This window comes from Mus musculus, chromosome 7 (genome assembly GCF_000001635.26).
Source record: "Mus musculus strain C57BL/6J chromosome 7, GRCm38.p6 C57BL/6J".
Taxonomy (NCBI): Eukaryota; Metazoa; Chordata; class Mammalia; order Rodentia; family Muridae; genus Mus; species Mus musculus.
Genome location: NC_000073.6, coordinates 111,777,333 through 111,798,618, shown reverse-complemented (window position 1 = coordinate 111,798,618; position 21,286 = coordinate 111,777,333). Strand labels below are relative to the sequence as shown.

General features: G+C 47.5%; 1 protein-coding gene across 3 annotated transcripts in view; it reads left to right on the top strand.

Moving 5' to 3' along the window:
* Positions 1-18,551: 18,551 nt before the first annotated feature.
* Positions 18,552-21,286, top strand: part of Galnt18 (polypeptide N-acetylgalactosaminyltransferase 18) — a 308,412-nt gene continuing 305,677 nt past the window's right edge. For 2 of the 3 annotated variants that reach the window (NM_001360903.1, NM_173739.4), the window contains exon 1: positions 18,642-19,306. In NM_001360903.1, coding sequence (NP_001347832.1) covers positions 19,072-19,306 — 235 coding nt within the window. In that variant the 5' untranslated portion in view covers positions 18,642-19,071. Of the gene's footprint in view, positions 19,307-21,286 lie in introns of all 3 variants that reach the window. The other variant, XR_003946460.1, reaches the window with a different exon arrangement.

Here is a 21,286-nt window from a genome sequence, read left to right as displayed (position 1 = left end):
TGACACCTCCTCACTCCCACTCTGGGCTCTACTTTCAGTCCCTGGTCTGACTGAGAACTCACCTTGATTCTTTCATCATAACATCTCACTGCATCCAGGTGCCGTAGCTCTCTTGAGCCCTTACTGACCAGATGAGGTCTCAGCCCCTTTACTGCCCAGTTTCTGTTGAACCCCAAGGGGAGAATGTTTAGAAATGGCTAGTGCTTTCTTCCACAGGACACAGTGAGTTTGAATCTCTTGCATGCTCTAGAATTTGGAGTTAACTGCAGATCTCAGGGGTTGAACACAGCTTAGACGTCAGCCCTAACACTTATCTGTTCATGAATCTCTGGCCACCTCATCAGAGTTACTTTATTAAAAAATCACCATCCCCAGGCCAACTACTCAGATCAGCTAAATTAGGATCTTAGAGAGACATTATTAGATTATTAGGTGCAATGAAGCTAGATAACTTCTGACTAAACCCATCTGTAACAACCAAAGAAACTTTCTCATCTAAATGACTGTGGAGACTCCAGAAGGCACCAGCCTAGCAAGGAAATATTGCTCTTGCATGTGTCCGTCTCAAGAAAACACCAGTAAGTGTCCTGTAGAAGTCGTTACTACATGAATATGTATAAGATATAATTACATAGATAATTCTGACGAGTAAGGGACAGTAGTTGACTGAAACACCCAGACTGGCTATAACTCAAAAGCAGGGACACATATTTTATTCTTGCCTCAGGAACTGGAGAGGATGTGGGGACAGCTTTCAACAGGCCTGACCTTGTCAGAGTGGACCTGTCAACACTGGCACGAAGTCTGTTCTGAACACCGTGAGAAGTGAGAGTGTGGTAAAGAAAAACTAGGTCACCGTCCTGATGTCCCAAAGGGAACGCAGCACTGTGTGTGCAAGTGAGCGCTACAGGAAGAACCCATCAAATGAAGTGGTGCTCGTGGCCAGAAACTGAGTCAAAGCATGCAAAGCCACTAGGAAAGATACCTGGAGATAAATAGAAGTATATTTTGGCTTCCTGAAATATATCCCTCGGGTAACAGCACAATCCTATTTAAGAGTTCGTATCGACAATTAGGGTTTACGGCCTCGATGTTGGATCAGGACAACCTACTTAAATCTTACAAAGAAGTGTAATATGTGAAACAGATATGCACTAGGTAACATGTATATGTTTGTATGGTAGGGGTGGGGGGTATTAGTTCAGATTTGCTATGTCGTGTGTGACAAAAAATGACCTAGAAATATAATCACACTTTCTCACTTGTGTGAAATGGGTACTGTGGATAGGCTTGGCTCTAAGACGCAAGCTAGTTGAGCAGCCATCATCTTAAACATGGCTGGTCAGCATGGCCGAGGACAGAAAACAGCTCTGAAGGCTATTACATCTGCAATTAGACATTCTGCATTATAAGTGACACATAGTGCTTCTTCCACATGCCCAGAATGTATTCCTAATGAAAATATGGAGGACGCTGGCCTACTTGGGTGACTCAGGTGTATTCTAAGAGACCATGTAGTCTTTAGGAAAATTTCCATGGTGCCTCACTATGTGTTCTGAGTGACAAATAGATGCAGTAAAGGCATATTAGCTCTGATTACCCAGGGGATACTGGCAATGGAAAAGGCATCTATAGAGAACCATCGCTGATCGTGAAACATGATGCTCCTACAGTGGCCAGGAAGCCACACAGAAACATCCAACTTTGCTGCATTCTGAGAGAAAACCATAAGGATCACACAAGAGGAGGACGGTGATTGATTCTTCTCAGTCAATGACACTACACAGGGAGCATTTATCCCTTGGGATGGCGCAGCAAACATTAAGGATCGTCAGCTGCATCTAGAACACATTGTCAAGTGTCAGGGATCCAGAGCAAATAGCAGGTGAGAGCAGAACTTAGGACTGGAGAGGTCTGCTGCTACCAACGGATGGCCGTTATTTTTCTTGTTGCACAGACAAAATACCTGACAGGGAGGTAAGGTTTACTCTGGCTAACTGTCCATCATGGGGCCAAGGCAAGGTAGGAGTGTGAGCTGATGTTCACATCTGGGTGGATCAGGAAGCAGAGAGAGGAAAATCATAGGATTTTTGCTTCCCAGTTTAGGGTAGGCTTTTCCTCCTTGGTTTACTCCCTCTAGAAAGGACCTCACAGACACGCACAGAAGTATGTCTCATTAATACCCTAGAGTTTCCTAATCTAACAAAGTTAATAACCAGAGTTAGCCACTGAAGGTTTGTCTTTGGGATGGTGGTAAGTCATGATTCGAAGTTTCTCTTCTCTTAGTTTTCCAGTGTGCACTTGGAGAAGCCAGTTCACTGGGCTGATCAAGCCCACAACATAGCTGATCATGTAAAATGCACTCATGTGACCCATTCTGAGTCACTTACTGGGTCTACCTCTCCTCCAAAGACACACAAACTCCACCTCTATGTGCCTTCACACACGTCACACCTTTCTGTAAGAAACACTGAGGCTCCCTGCTCCCCCTACCTCTATGCATCTTCACACACATCACCTCTGTAAGAAATACTGAGGCTCTCTGCTCCCCCTCCCCGCTGCAGGATGTTGTTTGTTTCTTTTGCAATAGGTTCTTATATAACGTCTGGTCCTGTAAGCCGTGAGCTGTCTATGTAGCCCGGGCTGGCCCTCAACTCTTTGTCCTACCACCTTTACCTCTCAAGTGCTGAGACTATAGGCATGTGTTACTATGCCTAACCTAAATGATCTTCACATATCTCTAAAAACACAAATAGCTTCCATTTCTCTCTGTGCCTTGACTCCTTCATTGCTTCCTAGCTTTCCCTGGAGAGGTGAGGTTTGATAGGAAGCCCACAAAGGCTGAGCCCTCCCTGTCTTTCTGTCCTCATTTCCATCTGTCTTTCCTCTTGCCTTTACTTATGCCAACAGCTACACACATACAAAATCTGTGCTGGGCTATTGATGCCCAAGGCAATTGCCATGTTGAACCTTTGTAGCTGTGATTGCATCATGCTCTGTACTCTTGGTGGCCTTGCTCATCCTCATCTAATTACTCCTCCCATTCCCAGGGTCCACTTTGTTCTCATCATGTACTTGCTTTACTTGGGGGAGATCTCTGGTACAAGTGCTAATCACTTATCCTCTTGAGAGATTTTGGAGGAATCTGCCCTGCTTCAGTATGTAATACCTGCAAGTTGCTTTGACTCTGCATCTCTACTTGTGTGCAGTGAGCTTGGTAGTATATCTTCTGCCAAGAATTACCCTGAAGGTTAAGATAAACAGTTCTAACTCATTCCAGAGGTAGTTACCATGAGTACAGATGTAATAGTGAATAACTGTAGGAGTGTACCCTTACATTTCTCCCAGCATTCTGTCAACTCCTTGGCTACAGGTATTTGGTTTTAAGAAGCATTCCATTCTTAAGTGCTTATTGAAGGGCCAGGCCAACAGGAGGGCACTTTGGAATGAATGAAATGATTAGGGAACATAAAACTGTGTCCAGTGACTGATTAGATTGAAAAAGTAAGAAGGTGTTGTGTGTGTTTTACATTTCTAATTGGTAGGGTTGGCAAACCACAGTTTCCTATTCTTCTTTGGTTTGGAACATCTGTGTTTGCAAATTTGCCAGTCTCTTCTTGGTTCTTGAGTGGGTATCCACACATTGAGAGAGAGGAGGGTGGGGGAGAGAGGGAGGGAGAAGGAGTGGAAGAGAGGGAGGGAGAGGGAGGAGATGAGGTGGAGTGTGAGCTTTGGAGCCAGCCCCCCTGATTTCTAAAAAAAAAAAAAATATTTCTGTGTGTCTGAGGGTGTTTGTGGAAACTCAGAGGAAGAGTGTTGGATCCTCTGGACCTGGAGTGAGCTTAGCCAAGGAGCCATCTCTGCAGACTCAATCTCACCGATTCCTTTTGGAGGCTCTATTCCTTTCTAGGTATGGATGCTATGGTGGTACCCAGTGGTACAGTGGTGAGTGTCAGGTCCTCAGCATGGATGGGCCATCATCTCTCAGCCCCGCTGAGTGGCTCAGTGGTGACATAGTATGCTCTCATGGGAGCAGCTGGAGCTTGGCACTTCCTCATTTTTGGTTATTTTGCCTTGTTCTCACAGGCAGGTGATTTCTTCAGAATGCTCATGAAGAATTTGAGGGTGGAGATTTAAGGTGTCTGAGTCCGGAACTGTGAGTTATAAGAACACTCCTAGTGGAGTGACCTGAAGGTCCACTAGGGTCAGAGGGATTGATAGTTGTAGATGTCTTCTTCCTCTCTCTTCCCTCTCCCACTTCATTCCTATCTCTCCTCTTTCCCTTCTTCCTTTATATCTCTCTCCCGTCTTCTCCTATTTTCCTCCCTCTATCTCAGTCAGCTTTCTATCATGGCATAAAAGTACCTGAGACATTCAACTTAAGAGAAAAGGTTATTTGGATCAACCTTCCAGTGGATTTAGTACATGTTTGTTTTCCCATTGCTTTTAGACTTGCAGGGAGGCAGCATATTATGTGGAGGAGCACATGGCTGAGCAAGGCTGATCAATGCATGGTGGCCAGAAAGTAGACGAGAGAGCAAGGCATGGGGCACTAATATTTCTTTCAAAGACATGCCATCAATAACCCAGATTTCTCCCTCTGTAAGGTTCTCCGCTTATAGTTCCACTGCTTTCCAGTGGTGCCATTGGCTAGGAATCACAGATTTTGGGGGACATTTAAGATCAGAACTACTGTACATTTGCTCCTATCTCTACCTCCCTCTCTATCATACATTCCCATATTTATTTATTTTTGATCCAGGGTCTCACTATGTAGCCCAGGGCAGCCTTGAAACTTGTGCTCCTCTGTCTTCGCTTCCTGAGTGCTGGAGTTACAGGCCTGCACCACCAGCCTGTCTTGCCATGACTTCTATGACTTCCCATTTCATTTTCCCTCAGTGTTGTACACCGACCTGCTTCTCTGTTTGCCCATCCATGACCTATACAGTCTACCACAATTGTCCTAAGATGGCGGATCCCCTCCTCATTACCTCTCCACCCTTCAGATCAGCTTACTCGCATTGCTAACAGATTAAATAACTCGTGCCTAAAATACAAATCCCTGGATGAGATAGACTAATCTCACCTCTGGCTAAAAGGGACTCCACTTCTGTTCGATCATTTTGCTGAAATGGGACTTAATATGGCAGTCAAGGGTGGTGGAAGCCTACAGCCACTCTGCTGGACCTGAAGGTCCTCTGGGAAGGGAGTGTGACAAGGGAGGGCAGGGGTCTGGAGTCCCATGTCCTGTTCCCTCAGATCTGAATGCTTTCAGCATCCATCAAAGAGAAAGAACAAGATGGAACGGATTGGTTTTAGAGTGGGGATGTGGATCAGTGGATTAAGTGCTTGCTATGCAATCATGGAGCCAGAACTGCAGAACTCACTAACGTCATGGCCTGTAATGCCAGTACTTGGGATGCAGGGGCAAGAAATCCTCTAGGTAAGTTGGTGAGCTAGACTGGCTGGAATCAGTGAGTTCTGGGATCAGTAAGAGACCCTGCCTCAATAGAGTGGAGTGTGATTGAGGAAGACACCCAGTGTCAACTCAGGTCTCCATATACTCATGTGTGTGCATGTGTGTGTGTGTGTGTGTGTGTGTGTGTGTGTGTGTGTATGTGTGTGTGTGTGTGTGTATGTGCAAATGAGCATACACATGTACACACACACACATACACACACATACACACACACACACACACACACACACACACACACACACACACAATTGTGTGCACAGGAGAATGGGTTGATTTGGTGTCTATAACCCTGACTAACCTTGCTCTCTGACATGCTTCCTTCTGTGACAGTAATTTGTTGGCTTCTAACCACTTTGGGTGTCCACTAGGGAAACTGTCTCCATTTTGATGGGGTGTAAAGAAGCCCTGTCCAGGCCCTGTCCTGCACCCCCACAATTCTGCCCTTCTCTGAGCCAATTCTTTGAAGTAGTCACTAGAATAAGCCTTAAAGCTGGGGCTGAATTAATGAAACACTGGAAGAAATGAAATTCCAGATGCAAGCCATACCTAAGGCAGTGAGAGCTCTCCTCTGTTCTTTCAGTGGGGAGTCCCCCATTGCCCATGGTGATCTTATCTTCTGACCTTATATATCTGACAGGCCTGAGTCCAATCTGGATCAAAGCCTGTGTTCTAACCTAAGCAGGCTGAGTCTCCATTTGGGAGCCCAGGGCCAATGTGGAAGAAAAGGAAGAGCCCAGATCTTGGAGAGCATCAGGAAGGAAAGATGGAAAGAGTACTCGTCACAGGTGCAGGGGTGGCACATGAGAAGCTGGAAGCAGCTGGGGGAGAAGACTCAAGCTGAAAGAAGACACCAGCCTAGAAAACAGAGCCAAAGCACCTCTGAGAGGGAACTCCCACTTCTTGTTTGCCTGTTCTCTCAGTCTCCCCACCAGCGATGGTCTCCGGATTTGTTCCTTCTATCTGTCCATGTGTGTGTCTAGATTGTGGATGCTTGTGGTGTGTGTGTGTGTGTGTGTGTGTGTGTGTGCACGTGCATATGTGTAGAAGTCAGAAGTCTCCCTCAGCGTCCTTCAGATGCTGTCTCCTATGGGTTTTGAGACTGGTCTCCTACTGGGACATGGTGTTTCCTGATTATGTTAAGCCATTGGCCAGAAAGCCCCAGGGAGTCATCTGTCTCCACTATCTCAGCACTGGGATCACAAGAGTACACCACCATCCTTGGTTTTCTATGGGGGTTCTGGGGCTCAAACTCATGTCTTCATGCCATGGCAAGAACTTTACTAAATGAGTCACACTCAAAGTCCCCTGGTTTCTTTTCTTTTCTTTTAAGAGTTCCTGAGTATCATGAAGGCTGAAGTCCACACAGTCCCCATCCCAGGAAAGATGGACAGGACTCAGAGCCTGCTGTGCCCATCAGCTGTGGTCAGGCAGCTCTGCAGGGGCCCTCCGGAAGGGTTCACTGAGCAAATTCATGCTAGCAAAAGTCGTGCATGTAAACCAGAGCCCCTACCCCTGGCCATCAGCAGTGGGCGCACAGGTCTTTGTTCTCTGTGAAAATCTCCCGTGGGCCCACCCCTCTGCTGAGAATTGCAAGCGTGCTCTGCTTTCAGCCCTGGAGTGTGCACCATTGCTCCTTTAATGTCTGGCAGAGCATGAATTGTAAACATGTCCTCAGACGTGAAGGCTGTTTGGATACTGGGGCTAGAGAACTGGCCCTGAAGAAAAAGGAGTTGGGCTAAAAAAATGAGCTGCTGAATAATTTAGCCTGAATTGGAAAGTCAATACCTTAAGCGAGGCGTGGCGAAACTTGAGAACTTGAGGTAAACACTGTGAAGATGTAATTTTTGAGAGAATGTTATCAAAAAGAATAGCTCTTTGGAAGGAGGGAGAAAGATGGCTGAGGGTGACCTGGGCCTGACTAAGGGTAGGGAGGGCATGGACACAACAGGAGAAGCAGAACAGAAGTTGCATCTGAATGAGAGAAGTCCCAGGAAGGTGCAGGAACACCAATAGGTCCTGGGAAGGATAGAGGATGCAGGCCTGCATGGAGAATTTGATGAAGGGTGGTGTGTATGAAGGGAATCCCACCGGATAAAACTGTTAAGATGGAACCAGACAGAAGCCGAGAGGCCTGTGGTAGCTGCAGAATGAAGGGTACTATGTAGAAGAATGGCAGGCAGTCTGCCGAGGTGGAACATGGTAGCCTACACAGACTTGCTGCTTGGGTCTTGACATGCAGGCTCTGACCCATCATGAATGATTGGGCATGAACTTGATCAGCTATGGTCCAGACTCTGTGCTGAACACAGAATGAGGCCATACAGGTCTTATGTATCAAAACAGACTGGTCACATGACATGCTAGGTGCTACATAGTCTTAGTCACAGTGATGAGGTGGATAAAATAGACACCTCCATTTTACAGATAAAGTCATCAAGGCTCAGAGAGGCCAAGTAACTTGTTCGAGGAAACCCAGCGTGCAGATATGGGAGCTACTATTCTGCCCTGTCCCATTGCTGTTATGATTTGGGTTTAAATGAGGAAGTGCATGGTCCACCATGGTCCAGTGGGGATGCAACTGTGTGTTCAGGGACCGGGGGGGGGGTTCAAGATTTTATTTTATTTTTATTTTTATATACATATATCTGTGTGCACACATGTGTGCATGTGTCAGTGGAGACCAGAAGAGGGATTTAGATTCCTTGGCTGGAGTTCCAGGCATCTGTGAGCCTAAAACCCTGGTCCTCATGACTGAGCAGTGGGTGCTCTTAACCACACTTAGCCCCCTCTCTAGTCCCCTATGAAGGCTACACACTAAAGTGACAGATTGAGTGGAATTGACAGATACAGTGCAGTAGGGGACAGGGGCCTGAACAAGGGCCTGGGGATGCTGAGGGGGCAGTGGAAGGGCTGCACCAGGCAGGGCTCTGGAGGTTGGACTTCACACCGAGGGAGGGGTGGTGGGAAGCTGCTGGACATAACTAGGAGGGTTAGGATAGAGGATACAGGAGTCAGTTCTGCATCTTAAACAGATCAGCCTGGATGCTCTGCAGAAAGTGATAGGAAGGGCAAGCCTCCGGGGCACAGAGACACCGGAAGGCAGAACACAAGGGAACCAATAAACGTGTCAGGCCCTCAAACCCTTCATCCAAAGGAGACTCTCCCAGCCTCATGCTCAGATTTTTTTTTTCTTCTTTGTTCTCATTTATAACCAACTGTAGTAATTCAGTTGTTTGTTTGCCCAATTTATGGGAAATTAAGAATAACGATTTAGCAACAAATCTGAAAGTATATCAGGTATTGAGGGAAAACGAGCCACGGCAGAAAGTGACAGCTTGATTGTGAGGAAATGTCTGTAGAAAAAAAAAAACATGCTGAAAATGTGGAGCTGTCGAGTGGAAAGGCCAATGCCTGCGCCCGTGACACTGTCCCACGCAGTGCTCACCTTTATCCTTATTGCTGTGACCAATGCACCTTCAAGAGTAAGCCGAGGAAGGATTGTTCCACTTCTGATGGCAGTTTGTGGGTACAGTTCGTACAGACGTGCTGGCTGGCAGGAGGAGGAGGCAGCTGATGGACTGCATTCCCTCTGCAGCCAGGAAGCAGAGGGGAACCCCCTCCCCCGGGGTTGCTTGGCTCTCTTGTTTCTTTTTGTTTAGTCCTGGACCAACTTGATTCCTCTTGTCTACCCAGAGCTGTTGGATGGAGGGCACATGCCAAGATGGCTACAAAGCCTGGAGTCTGGTCTTCACCTTCTGGGCTTTGAGGCCAGCTTGTATCTCTTTCTGTGTGGGAGTAATTATAGTAGGCATAGTGGTTGGAGCTTGGTTGATGCTTCCAGTCTGTCGTGTCATAATTGAGCTAAGGTAGAGAGAACACCATAGCAAAGGCCTCCTGCAGAAGTTGGGTGGGAATTATAAAGCCCTGTCCTCTAAGCAGAATGAGCCCCCCTCATAAGACCACCCCTGCCTGATTCCCAAAGGTCCTCCTAGCTGGGCTTGTTGACTGTTGACAATCCCATGTAGACAGAGGGTGTGGAGGCAGAGTGCTTTTGGACCCTAACCTGAGTATCCAGTCATTTTATTCCAGACCTGAATGTGATGCTACAGAAATTATATGTGACCTGGTAGCATATATGTGCTGGGGAGGACTAAGGGAAGGGGCTCAAGAAGTAGAGCTGTGGGGATACCACTATCCATACTGGGTGCTGACTTTCTGATATGGCTGTAAAATGACTAAGACCACATTGTCTTGATTTTACCCTGACTCCATTTCATGTCTGCTCTGGTGCCTTTCATCCCTGAACAGTTATATTCTTCTTGGCAACACATCCAGGACTTTACATGACCCTGACCGTGGCCTAGATGTATAACCAAAATATCAGCTGGACGTATAAGCAAAACAAAGGCTACACAGTACTCCCTGCCCGACATGTACCTGAAAATGATGTCATTGTGGGTTTTGTGAGTTTTGCCTGTAAGTTGTACCCCTAAACTTCTGTGCCCAGAGTTCTTTGGGGCAAGAGCCTGCTCTAAGCTGCTGGTCTTAATAATGGCCTCTTACTTGGCTGTATGTGTACAGTGGCCTTGTAGCTTTCTAGACTGGATTATAACCGCTGCTTTTAAAGTCACTCGTGTTCCTACCCATACCTCATTACCCATGTTCTGTAATAATAAACTCTGGCTTCCCAGTGAGAGCTGTGATAGAATTGAACTTTGTGTCATTGAGACTTTACAAGGAAAGGTAGATATCACTTAGTCCTATTCTCTTCCCAAGCTGGGAGAAAGTTCTGGAAGCAAGAATGTTTCTCGGTCCACTGTGGTCTTTAGGAGTTTAGAAAAGTCCTGTGTGCTAGGGACTTTCCTCAAGGAAGCAGGGATGAGAAGATTGGTTATTTCTTGAAGTCATAGGGTTAATAAACTTGAATGTGTCTCAGGCTCCTCCCCTGAATTCCTCATTCTTTAAGTGGCTGCAGCCTGACATGGGAGGCTCCCTGCCCTGTGAGCTTAGGGACTCACATCTTGGACTGAAGACCTCAGCTCCTATGTTCACAGACACTCATGCACCATGGGCCATCACTGAGCCAAGATGCCTGACCCTTCATGGCTGGTGGGTCTGCATGCCAGCCCTACACCATATCTGTTTACTCCAGCCGTTTCACTCCAGTGGATACGGGGCTGAAGGGGGAGGCAGTCAAAAGACTTCTATTTCAGGCACTATGTGCTTTATAAATTGTAGTTATTGTCAGTAAAATAAATAGACAATAAAAACAAAACATTTGTATTATTTGCTGATGATCCAGAAGGCTGAGGCAGAAAAAAAATCTGAAAGATAGGAAGGCACTTGGGCCTGAACCCTGTGAGGGGTCAGTTTGTTTTTTTGAGACAGGGTTTCTCTACATAGCCCTGGATGTCCTAGAACTCACTTTATAGACCAGGCTGGCCTTGAACTCAGAAATCCACCTGCCTCTGCCTCTGCCTCCCAAGTGCTGGGATTAAAGGCGTGCGCCACCACTGCCTGGCCCTGTGAGGGGTTAGGTCCACTTGCAGACCCTCTAACTTCTTACATTACCTGCCTCTACTGACTTACCGAGGCCCCCGAGGTTCCATGTGAGGGGTCAGTTAGGGAAAGAGTGTTTGGTAGGAAGTGAGTGCTGTATCCATTGGAGACCTGGGATGTCACTGGAATAGAGACAGGGAGCTTCCCGCTGAACTTTGGAGGACTTGAGTGTCAAGGATATTTTGGTAAGATAAGTCTAAATTTTCACTGTATTCAAATTAATTTGTAGTGTAAATTTTTTTTGCTTATTGATAATGCACCCAGAAATTTTGTTAAACTATCTTATGAAATACAATAAACTGGCACTTGGTTTTCTACACACATGATCATATCATGAGACTAATAGTTTGATTTTTACGAATTTTAAGTATTTGGGGGAAGATTAATATCCAAATTGATTTAGGAAAAGGAAGTGAAAAATTCTAGCTTCAATTCCCACAGGATTCTTCTGATACACAGGGTCTGTTGTTCTTTTATACTAACAGATGACTAATAGTTAAAGTAAAAACATTATTCATTAATTTATTAGTTATTTATGCAGCGCTGTGATAGGTGCTGATGTTATTGTTTTGAACAAAAGTCAGGTTTATCGATGTTTCCCAGGAGCCCATGGGCAAAATGGTTATCAATTCATAGTCTAGATGAGAGACAAAGGGAGAATCTTGGTAGCAGACAAGGTGAAAGGTGGACTTTTTTTGTCACATGTAATTGGTAGTAGACACAGCCAACATGACTCGGTCATAGTGTCTGAGAATCAAAGGAGAGGGGGCTGTCAAGTTTTGCATGAACACTGGTCATTTGTTGAGTTCGAGAACACTGAAGGACCAGGTTAGGAGGTAAGTGGGGAGAAGGGCAACTCATGAGCTTGTTTTAGCGTTTGGATTCTGGATGCTCTTGTGCTGTGTCAGGTGGGTGCTGGGAGTGTAGCTTGCAGCCTGGAGAGAGACCTGGCGGAGCTCATGTGCATATAGTTAGCAGTAGGTGACAGTTTGTGTGACTGGAATGGACAAGGACTGGAGAGAGACTTAGACTGACTCTTGGGAACAGCAACGCTTAGTGACTAGAGGAGGGTAACAGCAGGGAAGCAGGAGGTCACGGAGGTCTTAGTAGTGAGAATGAGATGGTGGGACACGACGGGATGATAGCAGTGTTCAAGGTAGGGGAAAAGATGAAGAAGATAGAAATGTCATTAGACCTAACTACATCCAGATAATTGGCAACATTGTTTAGAGCTGAAGAGAGAGCAGGCAGTGAAATATTTATGATAACATATTGAAAAACAAACAAATCTGCGTGTTTGGGTTTTAAAGTACAATCTGATAGCAGGAAAATCGGTGAGATGGGAGTTAGCTTTTCTAATGCACACATGTTCAACATGGCGGGCCTCCTTCTTCCGTAGCTGTGGAGACCTTTCGAGATATCAGGTTGGGTGACAAGGACTCCTATCTGTTCAACTACTTGAGGGCAGAATATAACTGTATTCTGAAGCGGGTCAGGCCCCTCATGACATTTACAAGTGAAGTCTGTGGACATTGGGTGAGTCTTCTGGCCTCTATGAGTTTGGACTCTCTGACAGGACTTTGATTGAAGTGTTCCCTATGAATCTGTCCTGCCTCGTCCAAGAATCCATAGGCACCTGGTGAGGCGATGTTAGCTGGGCTTGCTCTTCTGAGCAGTCTGTGCTCTTGTGCATCTGTCGTTTTGTCTTGGAACCAGAATTAGACAAATCCTTTGATGACATATTCCACATCTCTGGAGGAGGGGATCTCAGCGTGCTGCAAACCCAAGCTGCCCCAAGCTCTGGGCTCTAGCTCTGTCAGAAGCAGATTGCAGACTTACCTCCCAGCTGCTACTTGCCACTTGCAATTTGGGCTTTCCACCGAAATCACTCTGTTCCCGAGCAAGCCAGTCACCTCGCTGTTGAGAGAAGTTGGTGGGACTGTTGAATATTTTATTCGCCATCTGGCAGACAATACAACCCGGAGCATGCCTATGGGCGGATGGTGTCCCAGGCTGCTGTGTACCAGTATGGAAAAGGCCACTGCTCCTCATGTCTGGCAGGCACCTACGATTCCTCACAGGGGACTCCCACTATTTCTGAGGCTGAGAATGAGGGATCAGGGTAGAGTAAAGCTGAAGGGGCCTCCTGACTTTATGCCTGGGCATCCAGGTAGCCACCAGGTATTTTCTAATGGAGAATTTCATGGCTTAGCTATGACCCTTCCTGCGTTCCTACGCTCCATTCCAGGCTGTTCCAGGGCACTTGCTCTTGCTCTGAGGCCTCTGGTTCTATCTGTGTAGAGGGACTCTAGAAATGTCATGTCCAACCAGACTGTTACTTTCAAAACGTGTGTGTGTGTGTGTGTGTGTGTGTGTGTGTGTGTGTGTGTGTGAGAGAGAGAGAGAGAGAGAGAGAGAGAGAGAGAGAGAGAGAGAGAGAGAGAGAGAGCACACTTTGCTCTTCCTCGTTCAGGAGGCAATGTTCAAGTAGGGCTTAGGCACTTTCCCATTTCCAGTTTTCTTTCCCAAAGCAATACTTCCAGTGTCTGTCACTTGTAAGTCTAATTATTGATCTCTCCATGGAAGATGGTTATCCATAAACTATCACTGCAGTAGAAGGTACTCTAGGCTCAAAGTCAGAGGCCTCTACCATGTTTATTCTTTTAATGCTTGACATTTAATACAGTCCTCTTAACCACAAAGTGGCAACCTCGATGCCTGGGCAGAAGGTCATCAAGTTGCTATAAAGGTCAAGAGGAGACTCATGTGGTCAGGACCTTGCCAGCTTCCCTGCCTGCAGGTCTGGGTGGCCTAATGAGACACAGCCAGACCTTGTAGATCAACCTGACTCATTTTTACTTATAGAAATAGCATAGAAAAATGTCTATGCATCCCTTCACAGAATAAAACATTTGGAAGTATACATTTAGTTCCTGGGTTGCATGTGTATGTTATATAATATGTATAATTATGGACTGAGAGTGAATTATCATCATTTATTATTAAGTAAAAAATGCTGAGCACGATCTGAACTAGCATGTGTTGAATACTTAGCACAGCTGAGCGCCAAGTCTTACACATTTTCCTTTACATCATCTTCAAACAATCCCATCAGTGGAGATGACACCTTCCAGGTGAGGGGGTAGGGATATGAGACATAAATCACCCACAAACATTCCCATAGCTAGGGTGTGGCAGGAGCAGAACTCAAAACCAGGCCTGTGGCTTTCATGGATATGAACACTGTGAAGATACCACATTGATCAACATCACTGTGAGACTGTTCTCATGTGTGGGATGGAGAGATGGCTCGGTGGCTAAGAGCACTTGCTGCTATTGCAGGGGACCTTGGTTCAGTTTCCAGCACAGATGTCAGACAGCTCACAACCCTTATACCTCTAGCATCAGGGGATCTTACTCCCTGTCTGGTTCCCATGAATACCTGCATACATCACGTACACACATATGTGCATGCACACACACACACACACACACACACACACACACACACACACACACACACAGAGAGAGAGAGAGAGAGAGAGAGAGAGAGAGAGAGAATAAACGGATGAACTGAGTAAGTGCTTGGTAGACATCCCTACTACTGAATTACATCTTTTAACAGTAGCCTCACTTCCTGTCAGGGTTCAGGCTGGCCCTGAACTTATTCTGTGGTCCAGGCAAGCCTTGGCTCCTGCTTCAGCCTTTGAAGGAGCTGGGATTTCAAGCTTTCATCAGCAGGCCCAGAGACCCTTCTCCAGGATAGCCGTGGATTCCATCTCTCTCGTTCGGCTTCTTGGAGGATGTATCTGAAGCATCTGGAGGCAGCATTTACATGCAGATTCTGACTGGTAAATGGGAGATGGAGCTAATATTCTGCATTGCTTGCCAGTGTTGTGACTGACCGATGGACCACACTCTGAGTGCAAGGTCAAAGGATCATGAGCATCATCAACAATACATTCCAAAAAGACATTCTGGTTGTATGCTCATTGGCGTATTTGAGTACTTATTTCCCACATGTTCTTGTTAATACTTAAAATATTACATATTTAAGTCAATCTGATAGGGGAACTATGGCAGCCATATCTGGAAAAATGTTTCTAATTCTTATCCAGCTTAATCATCCTCTGGTTAGTTCTTGGCTGGTTCTGATCTCTCTTCCACTGTTTGCTCATGTTCTTCGTCCATTTTCCCCATTGGATAGTTTTATCCTCTGTTGGATTGGCTTATATGTGTTCTTTTGGCTAGTGCTACTTTGTTCTAAGAGCCCACATTTCCTTGAGGGAGGAGGAGCCTGTCTAGCAGAGCTGTCTAGTGGTAAAATCACGGGATCAGGATGCAGTTGATGTCTCCATTATCCGTTTGCATCTCTCTTTCATACTAAGACATCAGCTAGGAGCCTATCCTACTGTAAGGCAGCTGCTTCTTCACTGGTCCACTCCATTAAGGGAATGTGGTCTATGAGTCTCTCTGAGTACCTGTGCGCAGAGGCTACTGTCACATGACCCGAAGTGGATTACTAAGCGACAGATGTGAGGCAGACGGACCTAGTTGCAGGGTTCCTGCAGAATCTGCACTTGAGTACATTGAGGAGTTTAGTTACACCAGCTCTGTTGGGAAGGTGATGGTGGAGGGAAGAAAGGGTCCTTTGTGTGTAACTTCTGGACCCTCTGTTCTCAGAGGAAAGCTGCCTCTAAGAGATTGTCATTTTTTCCTCTCATTTATCTTCCAGACATTTGGATACTCAGAGAGAGTAGTAACAATCAATACTTAGATAATGCCATCAGTGCCCCTCATACAAATTAAAGTTTCATAATATCTCCATGATGTAGGTAACGTTACTATTATCCCATTTGCAGATGGAAGGACTTGAGGCACCAAGTAGTTAGTTAGCTTGCCCAAGACTCCACAGCTAGTAAATGAGAGCATTTGCCTGGCTCCCTAGTCCAAATCTTAACCCTGGCACAAGGGAGGCACCAAATAAACCTTTCTCAGCAGAATGCTTTTTCTGTCAATTACATTTTTGGGCTGTGGCTTCCTAACATCAAATCTTGGGCGTCTACGACTTTTGTTTCTGAATGGATTATCCACTTTTGCTTTGCAACCCACCAGTCTCCATTCCCTTGAGTGCCTGCCACCCTACTTCCCATAATGCCAGACCAAGACTAAAGCCTTCCACTACCAGGGTTTATTTTTCCTGTTAAGCCCCCAAGTTCTCTTGGCACTTCTGGCCCCATGGCTTTACACAGTGCTGCCATCTGGTGGACACATGTGGCCACTGTCAGTTCTCTCTGAGGAGTCTATTCCTGCCGAGAATGTAAGGGATTGATGGCCAAACGAAGATTCACTTTTCTTAATGGTGATACCAAAGACACTTTGAAGAAGGCTTAGCATTGATGGCATAGCGGTGTCTCTGGACATGAGGATAAGAACCTCTATAAAAGGTGAGTCATAGCAGGAAGTGTCTTTAATCCTACTACAGAGGCAGAGGCAGGTGGGTCTTTATAGGATCAAGTCCAGACTTGTCTACTTGTTTACATAGAGAGTTCTAGCTTAGTCGGAGCTACATAGTGAGAGTCTGTCTCAGAAAACAAAATACCCCTCCCTTCCCCACCAAAGACTGCTCTCAAGTCACATCAAGGGGACAGTAGCTTCTTCAGTGTACAACATTCAGTTTATACAGGACAAAGCCACCAGGACTTTCAGTCCTCATGTCACCTCTCGTGGTAGGAGTGGAAGGAGACAGTAGCTTCAGATTCTCAGAATAAGTTTCAAGGACCACTTGGCATCAGTTGGCTCACATCGACTATCTGAGGAATTTTTCAGTTCTGATGCACATCAAGGGGCCTGATAGTGAAGCTCCCGGCAGGACTTATTAAATGGCAAAGTGGGAAGACGCTTGGGGTTAGACGAGTGACATAAGTGGAAAGTCGAGAACCTCCTTGGACTGAACAGCTCTCCATGCTTAGAAAAGAGGCCCCCGATGAGACTGAAGCCTACACCGCAGCCATAGGTCTAGAGCAAACTGGGCAAGTGTCCCAGGCAACTGGTCATTTAGACAAAATGTCAGGAACTTGCTGAGTTCCTGTTGAGTTGAATACAATTGAACTGAGGGCCAAAGATAAGAATCTATGTTCAAGAACCATTTATAAAGGGAGCTTGCAGAGATACTGGGGCCTTTGACCTTGTAATTCTGCAGAGGGTGGTGAGTAAATGCCTACACAAACCCCTCCCATGCCCCTGTTTCTAACCAAGGTTTTGGGGATCTTGAGTTGGAATCTGAGGGTATGTGGGGCAATCAGGCCCAGCAGCATTCCTTCTATCAGCCCCTGTGGCTGAATTGCTGATGGTAAAGAAAGACATTCAAGCAGAAAGCCAATGAGGTGGAACCAAGCCAGCTAGAGGACAAGCTCCTTCTTGCTGCCCACAGCCTTAGACTCTGTAGCTTCCAGTAGGGGAGAAGAGCTGAGAGTGGTCAATAGAAAAATCAAGGTTTGCTGAGCAGCCAGGTGGTGTTCTTGGACCCGGGAAGGGAGGAACTGCATCCTGGAATGATAACCACAGGAGCCTGGGCACCCACTGTGTGTCCTGTCCTAAGCCCTTTTGGTATATCCTCTCATTTAATACTTATAAGCAGGAAGGTATTGTTGATATTTGATAGATGGGGGAAATGTCTCTTATGGTGTTCTGACCCTTGCTCAAGCTCATGTAACTAACACATACAGGAGCATCAAACCCAGGAGCCTCTCTCTCTCTCTCTCTCTCTCTGTGTGTGTGTGTGTGTGTGTGTGTGTTTCTACATCCTCTCTCCAGAAAGGCTCTGTCGACCACTTGATAGCCATGAACACTGAATGTGTGGGAATTATACAAGTCATGGAGAATTGCATCCTCTTGTCCCAATACTGCGTATAAGGCTTCCTTAGACGTGGGGTGTAGTGATATCCATAAGCAGTAACGGCTCCCAGAGCATGAATTCGTCCAGGGAGCTGCATAGTGCATAGATGTGACCAACGATTGCAGAGACACCCTCACTATTCACTATGCCTCTCCTAGAGATTTCCGGAAGGCATTTGGTGACACCCGGGAGACCAACAGAGAGAGGCAGAGTAAAGGCTCAAGAAGCATAAGGTGTGGACATTATGAGGCCTAGCCACTTGTATGGTTTGAGTCTCCATTATCAAAAAGGAGATGGAGGCGAGGAGTCCGTTTTTTCAGGTGGAAAAGCAGAATGCCCTCAGTTGGGGAAGGTGAGGGTATAGGAGCATCTTGGTCCCCAAAGCTTGGGCTTCTTAGCGGGAGCGCGAGCGGGGAATTACTCTAGAGGTGGAATCTGCCGGCCTGGGCGGGGACTGGAGGTTCCTGATCTGCAGGCCCTAGGGTGGCCCGAGGGCGCGGGAGACTCAGCTGTGTCCGGACCGGAGCCTGCTGCCAGCAGGTGGGGCGCGGGGCGGGGCTCCGCCCCCTGGCCCCTCCTCGTTGGTCCGCAGCCGCCCAGTCCCGACCCTTTTCCAGAGCCAGAGCGCGATTGGTGGCGGCGCTTGTCGCTCGGAGGGGGCCGGGCCGCTCTGCTTCGCTCCTCTGGTCGCAGCCACAGCCGCGGTTCTCCTGAGCGGCGAGCGGAGGGCTGGTGGCATCTCCCAGGCAGCCAGCACTGGAGATGGAAAGCAACGCGGCTGGGCCCTGGCAGTGACAAAGTTTCCCAGCCCTGCAGGTCTCGTCTCGCCACTGCCGGCCACCCGTGACCGCCTAGGGAAAAGCTCGGGGATTTTGAATTTGCGGGGGAAAAGCCCAAAACAAAAATCTAGACCCACCTCGTTTTCTTTGTGGAGCTCTTTCTCAGGGTGGCCAGCGGCCGGAGCTGCAAAGTTGTGCGCCGCAGCTCACACTGCCAGGAGACCCGCCTTTGGAGAGACTTAGGTGCTGGCGCACCCAGAGACCCCAGACGTGCCAAGGGGGTTGAGCGCGGGGGAGTTTGGGGTGTACAGCGAGGAGGGGCCCCGGGTGCTCTATATGGAGGAAGGACCCCAGAATGGTGTGTACCAGGAAGACCAAAACTTTGGTGTCCACTTGCGTGATCCTAAGCGGCATGACCAACATCATATGCCTGCTGTACGTGGGCTGGGTCACCAACTACATCGCCAGCGTGTATGTGCGGGGGCAGGAGCCAGTGCCCGACAAGAAGCTGGAGGAAGATAAAGGGGACACCCTGAAAATTATCGAGCGGCTGGACCACTTGGAGAATGTCATCAAACAGCATATCCAAGGTACAGGCGTCCTGAGAAACTTGAGCCAGGCGCGAGGCCCGGGAGTGCCCAGTGTGTTCTGCTTGTGGGATGCGCTGGGGCCAATGCGTAGGAGACCAGCGATTGCAGGGAGGGCTATAGGTTGGCAGCTACGTGGTTGGAGGGATTGCAAGGACTGGTGTCCTGGATCTTTTGTGTCTGCCGCCCTGTGAGTCTTCCCTGTGTACGCGTGTGCACAGGTGGTGTGTGTGTGTGTGTGTGTGTGTGTGTGTGTGTGTGTGTGTGTGTGTCTGTGTGTGTGTGTGTGTAGCTTGCTGTCAGTATGGGGACGCGATGTGCACGTGTCCAAACGTGCGTATGATTCCAGGGTGCTCCTTTCCAGGATCGCAGGATCTCACACTAGTCCGGGAGTGTGTCTGACTGGATGTTTGTGCTTCCAAGAGAGAATGTGAGGGCAAAAGAGCTTATTTGCCGGGCTTGTAAGGGACAAGAGAAATGCCTTGTATGACTCTAACTGTGGGTTTTAAGGAGCAGCAAGCTTCAAGACAAATGCGGAGTAGAAAATTACATCGGCCCAGTATTGGCTCCAGCCTCAGTCAGTCTCAGTAGGACTGGGACTGCAGGGGGCATCTTAAGTAGAAAACTGTCCCCACCTAGAGCACACCTGCCTATCCAGGATCCTCCCCTAAGGAGCAGGTGTCAAACCCAAGAAGCAGCTTAGTCCACTGTGGTGGTGTTTCTTCTGTTTCGGATGGAGAAAACCCACGCTGGGCTGCGGCTTTACTTCAGAGCCTTCCGGGTTCTAGCAAGGCCAATCTGCCAGGACAGTTACCTCAGTTGCGGAAGCAGGAAGCAGCCACAGCAGAGCAGACAAACCCACAGGAGCTGGGTCTGAAATCCAAGGCTGCAGTGGGTGGGTGTCTCCAGACTGGGTCCAAAGAGACAGTAGGATATAGAGAAGTCTCCTGCTGTGACCCGGGCAGTGTGAGTATCAGAGGGAAGGGATGGAGCTCGGGGCTCCTAGAGTAAGGTGTGCTCACAGGTGATAGCAATCTGGATTCTCCCTGTCCACCCCAGGTGTCCCCTGCTTTCTTAGACAGGGAGGCTTCTGACCTATAGGGCCCAGCGAGTTTACCTGTAAACCTGGCAGGCCATCTGAGCTACAGGCTGCCTGCTCTGTTTACTCAGGACTACTCTGAATTGGTGTGCTTCCCACATGGCCAGATCGACTCCTTCCCTGGGGAGGTTCCGCTGAGGGCAGAAAGGTGACACAGACAAAGCAAGCACTTGACTTTGAGGGCCCCTAGAAGAGGGACCTTTGGAAGCTCTTACTTCAGACCCACCTCTGTCTCATCCCTGCATTGAGCCTGACAGACCAAACTGTGCCATAGTGCCTGTTGCTGCCATTCTTACTGGGTTTCTATCCCTGGGGTCAGACTCAACGTTAGTCAGCAAGAGAAGTGCACCCTTGATGTGATCTGGGAGATGGACTCAAGGCTGCACCTTGCTCAGACATCTCCAATGTACACACAGATTTTAAGAGATCTTCTGTCATGTATCCACTGTGTCTATGTGTTCAAAAGGATTCTCCCGTTCTTTTCTATCTAGTCAGGAAAGAAGCAAGCAAGGGACTGCTTCAGGAGTCATTTCGAGGATTTCATGAACTCAGGAGCTCAGCACTGAGCAGGCCCTCTCATGTTCAATGTGGGCCATGCCACATGACTTACAAGGCTCCACACAAAAACCATCGTGGAAGTTGGGGATAAAAGAGAACACTTGTAATTTTTCTACCAGGAAGACCTTAGCACTTCCGAATGCTGACCTGATCAACTGGAGGAGAGATGTTCTAAAAAAGAAAGAAAGAAGGAAGGACCCTCCTCAGACTGTGTTAGTCTAGTTGTACTTTGGACAGTAGGAAATTAATGAATTATGAGGACAGGGCCAAAGCCACTACCTGCAGAGGGTGAGGCAGTGACTTGGGAAAGGCTAGGCATGAAGCAG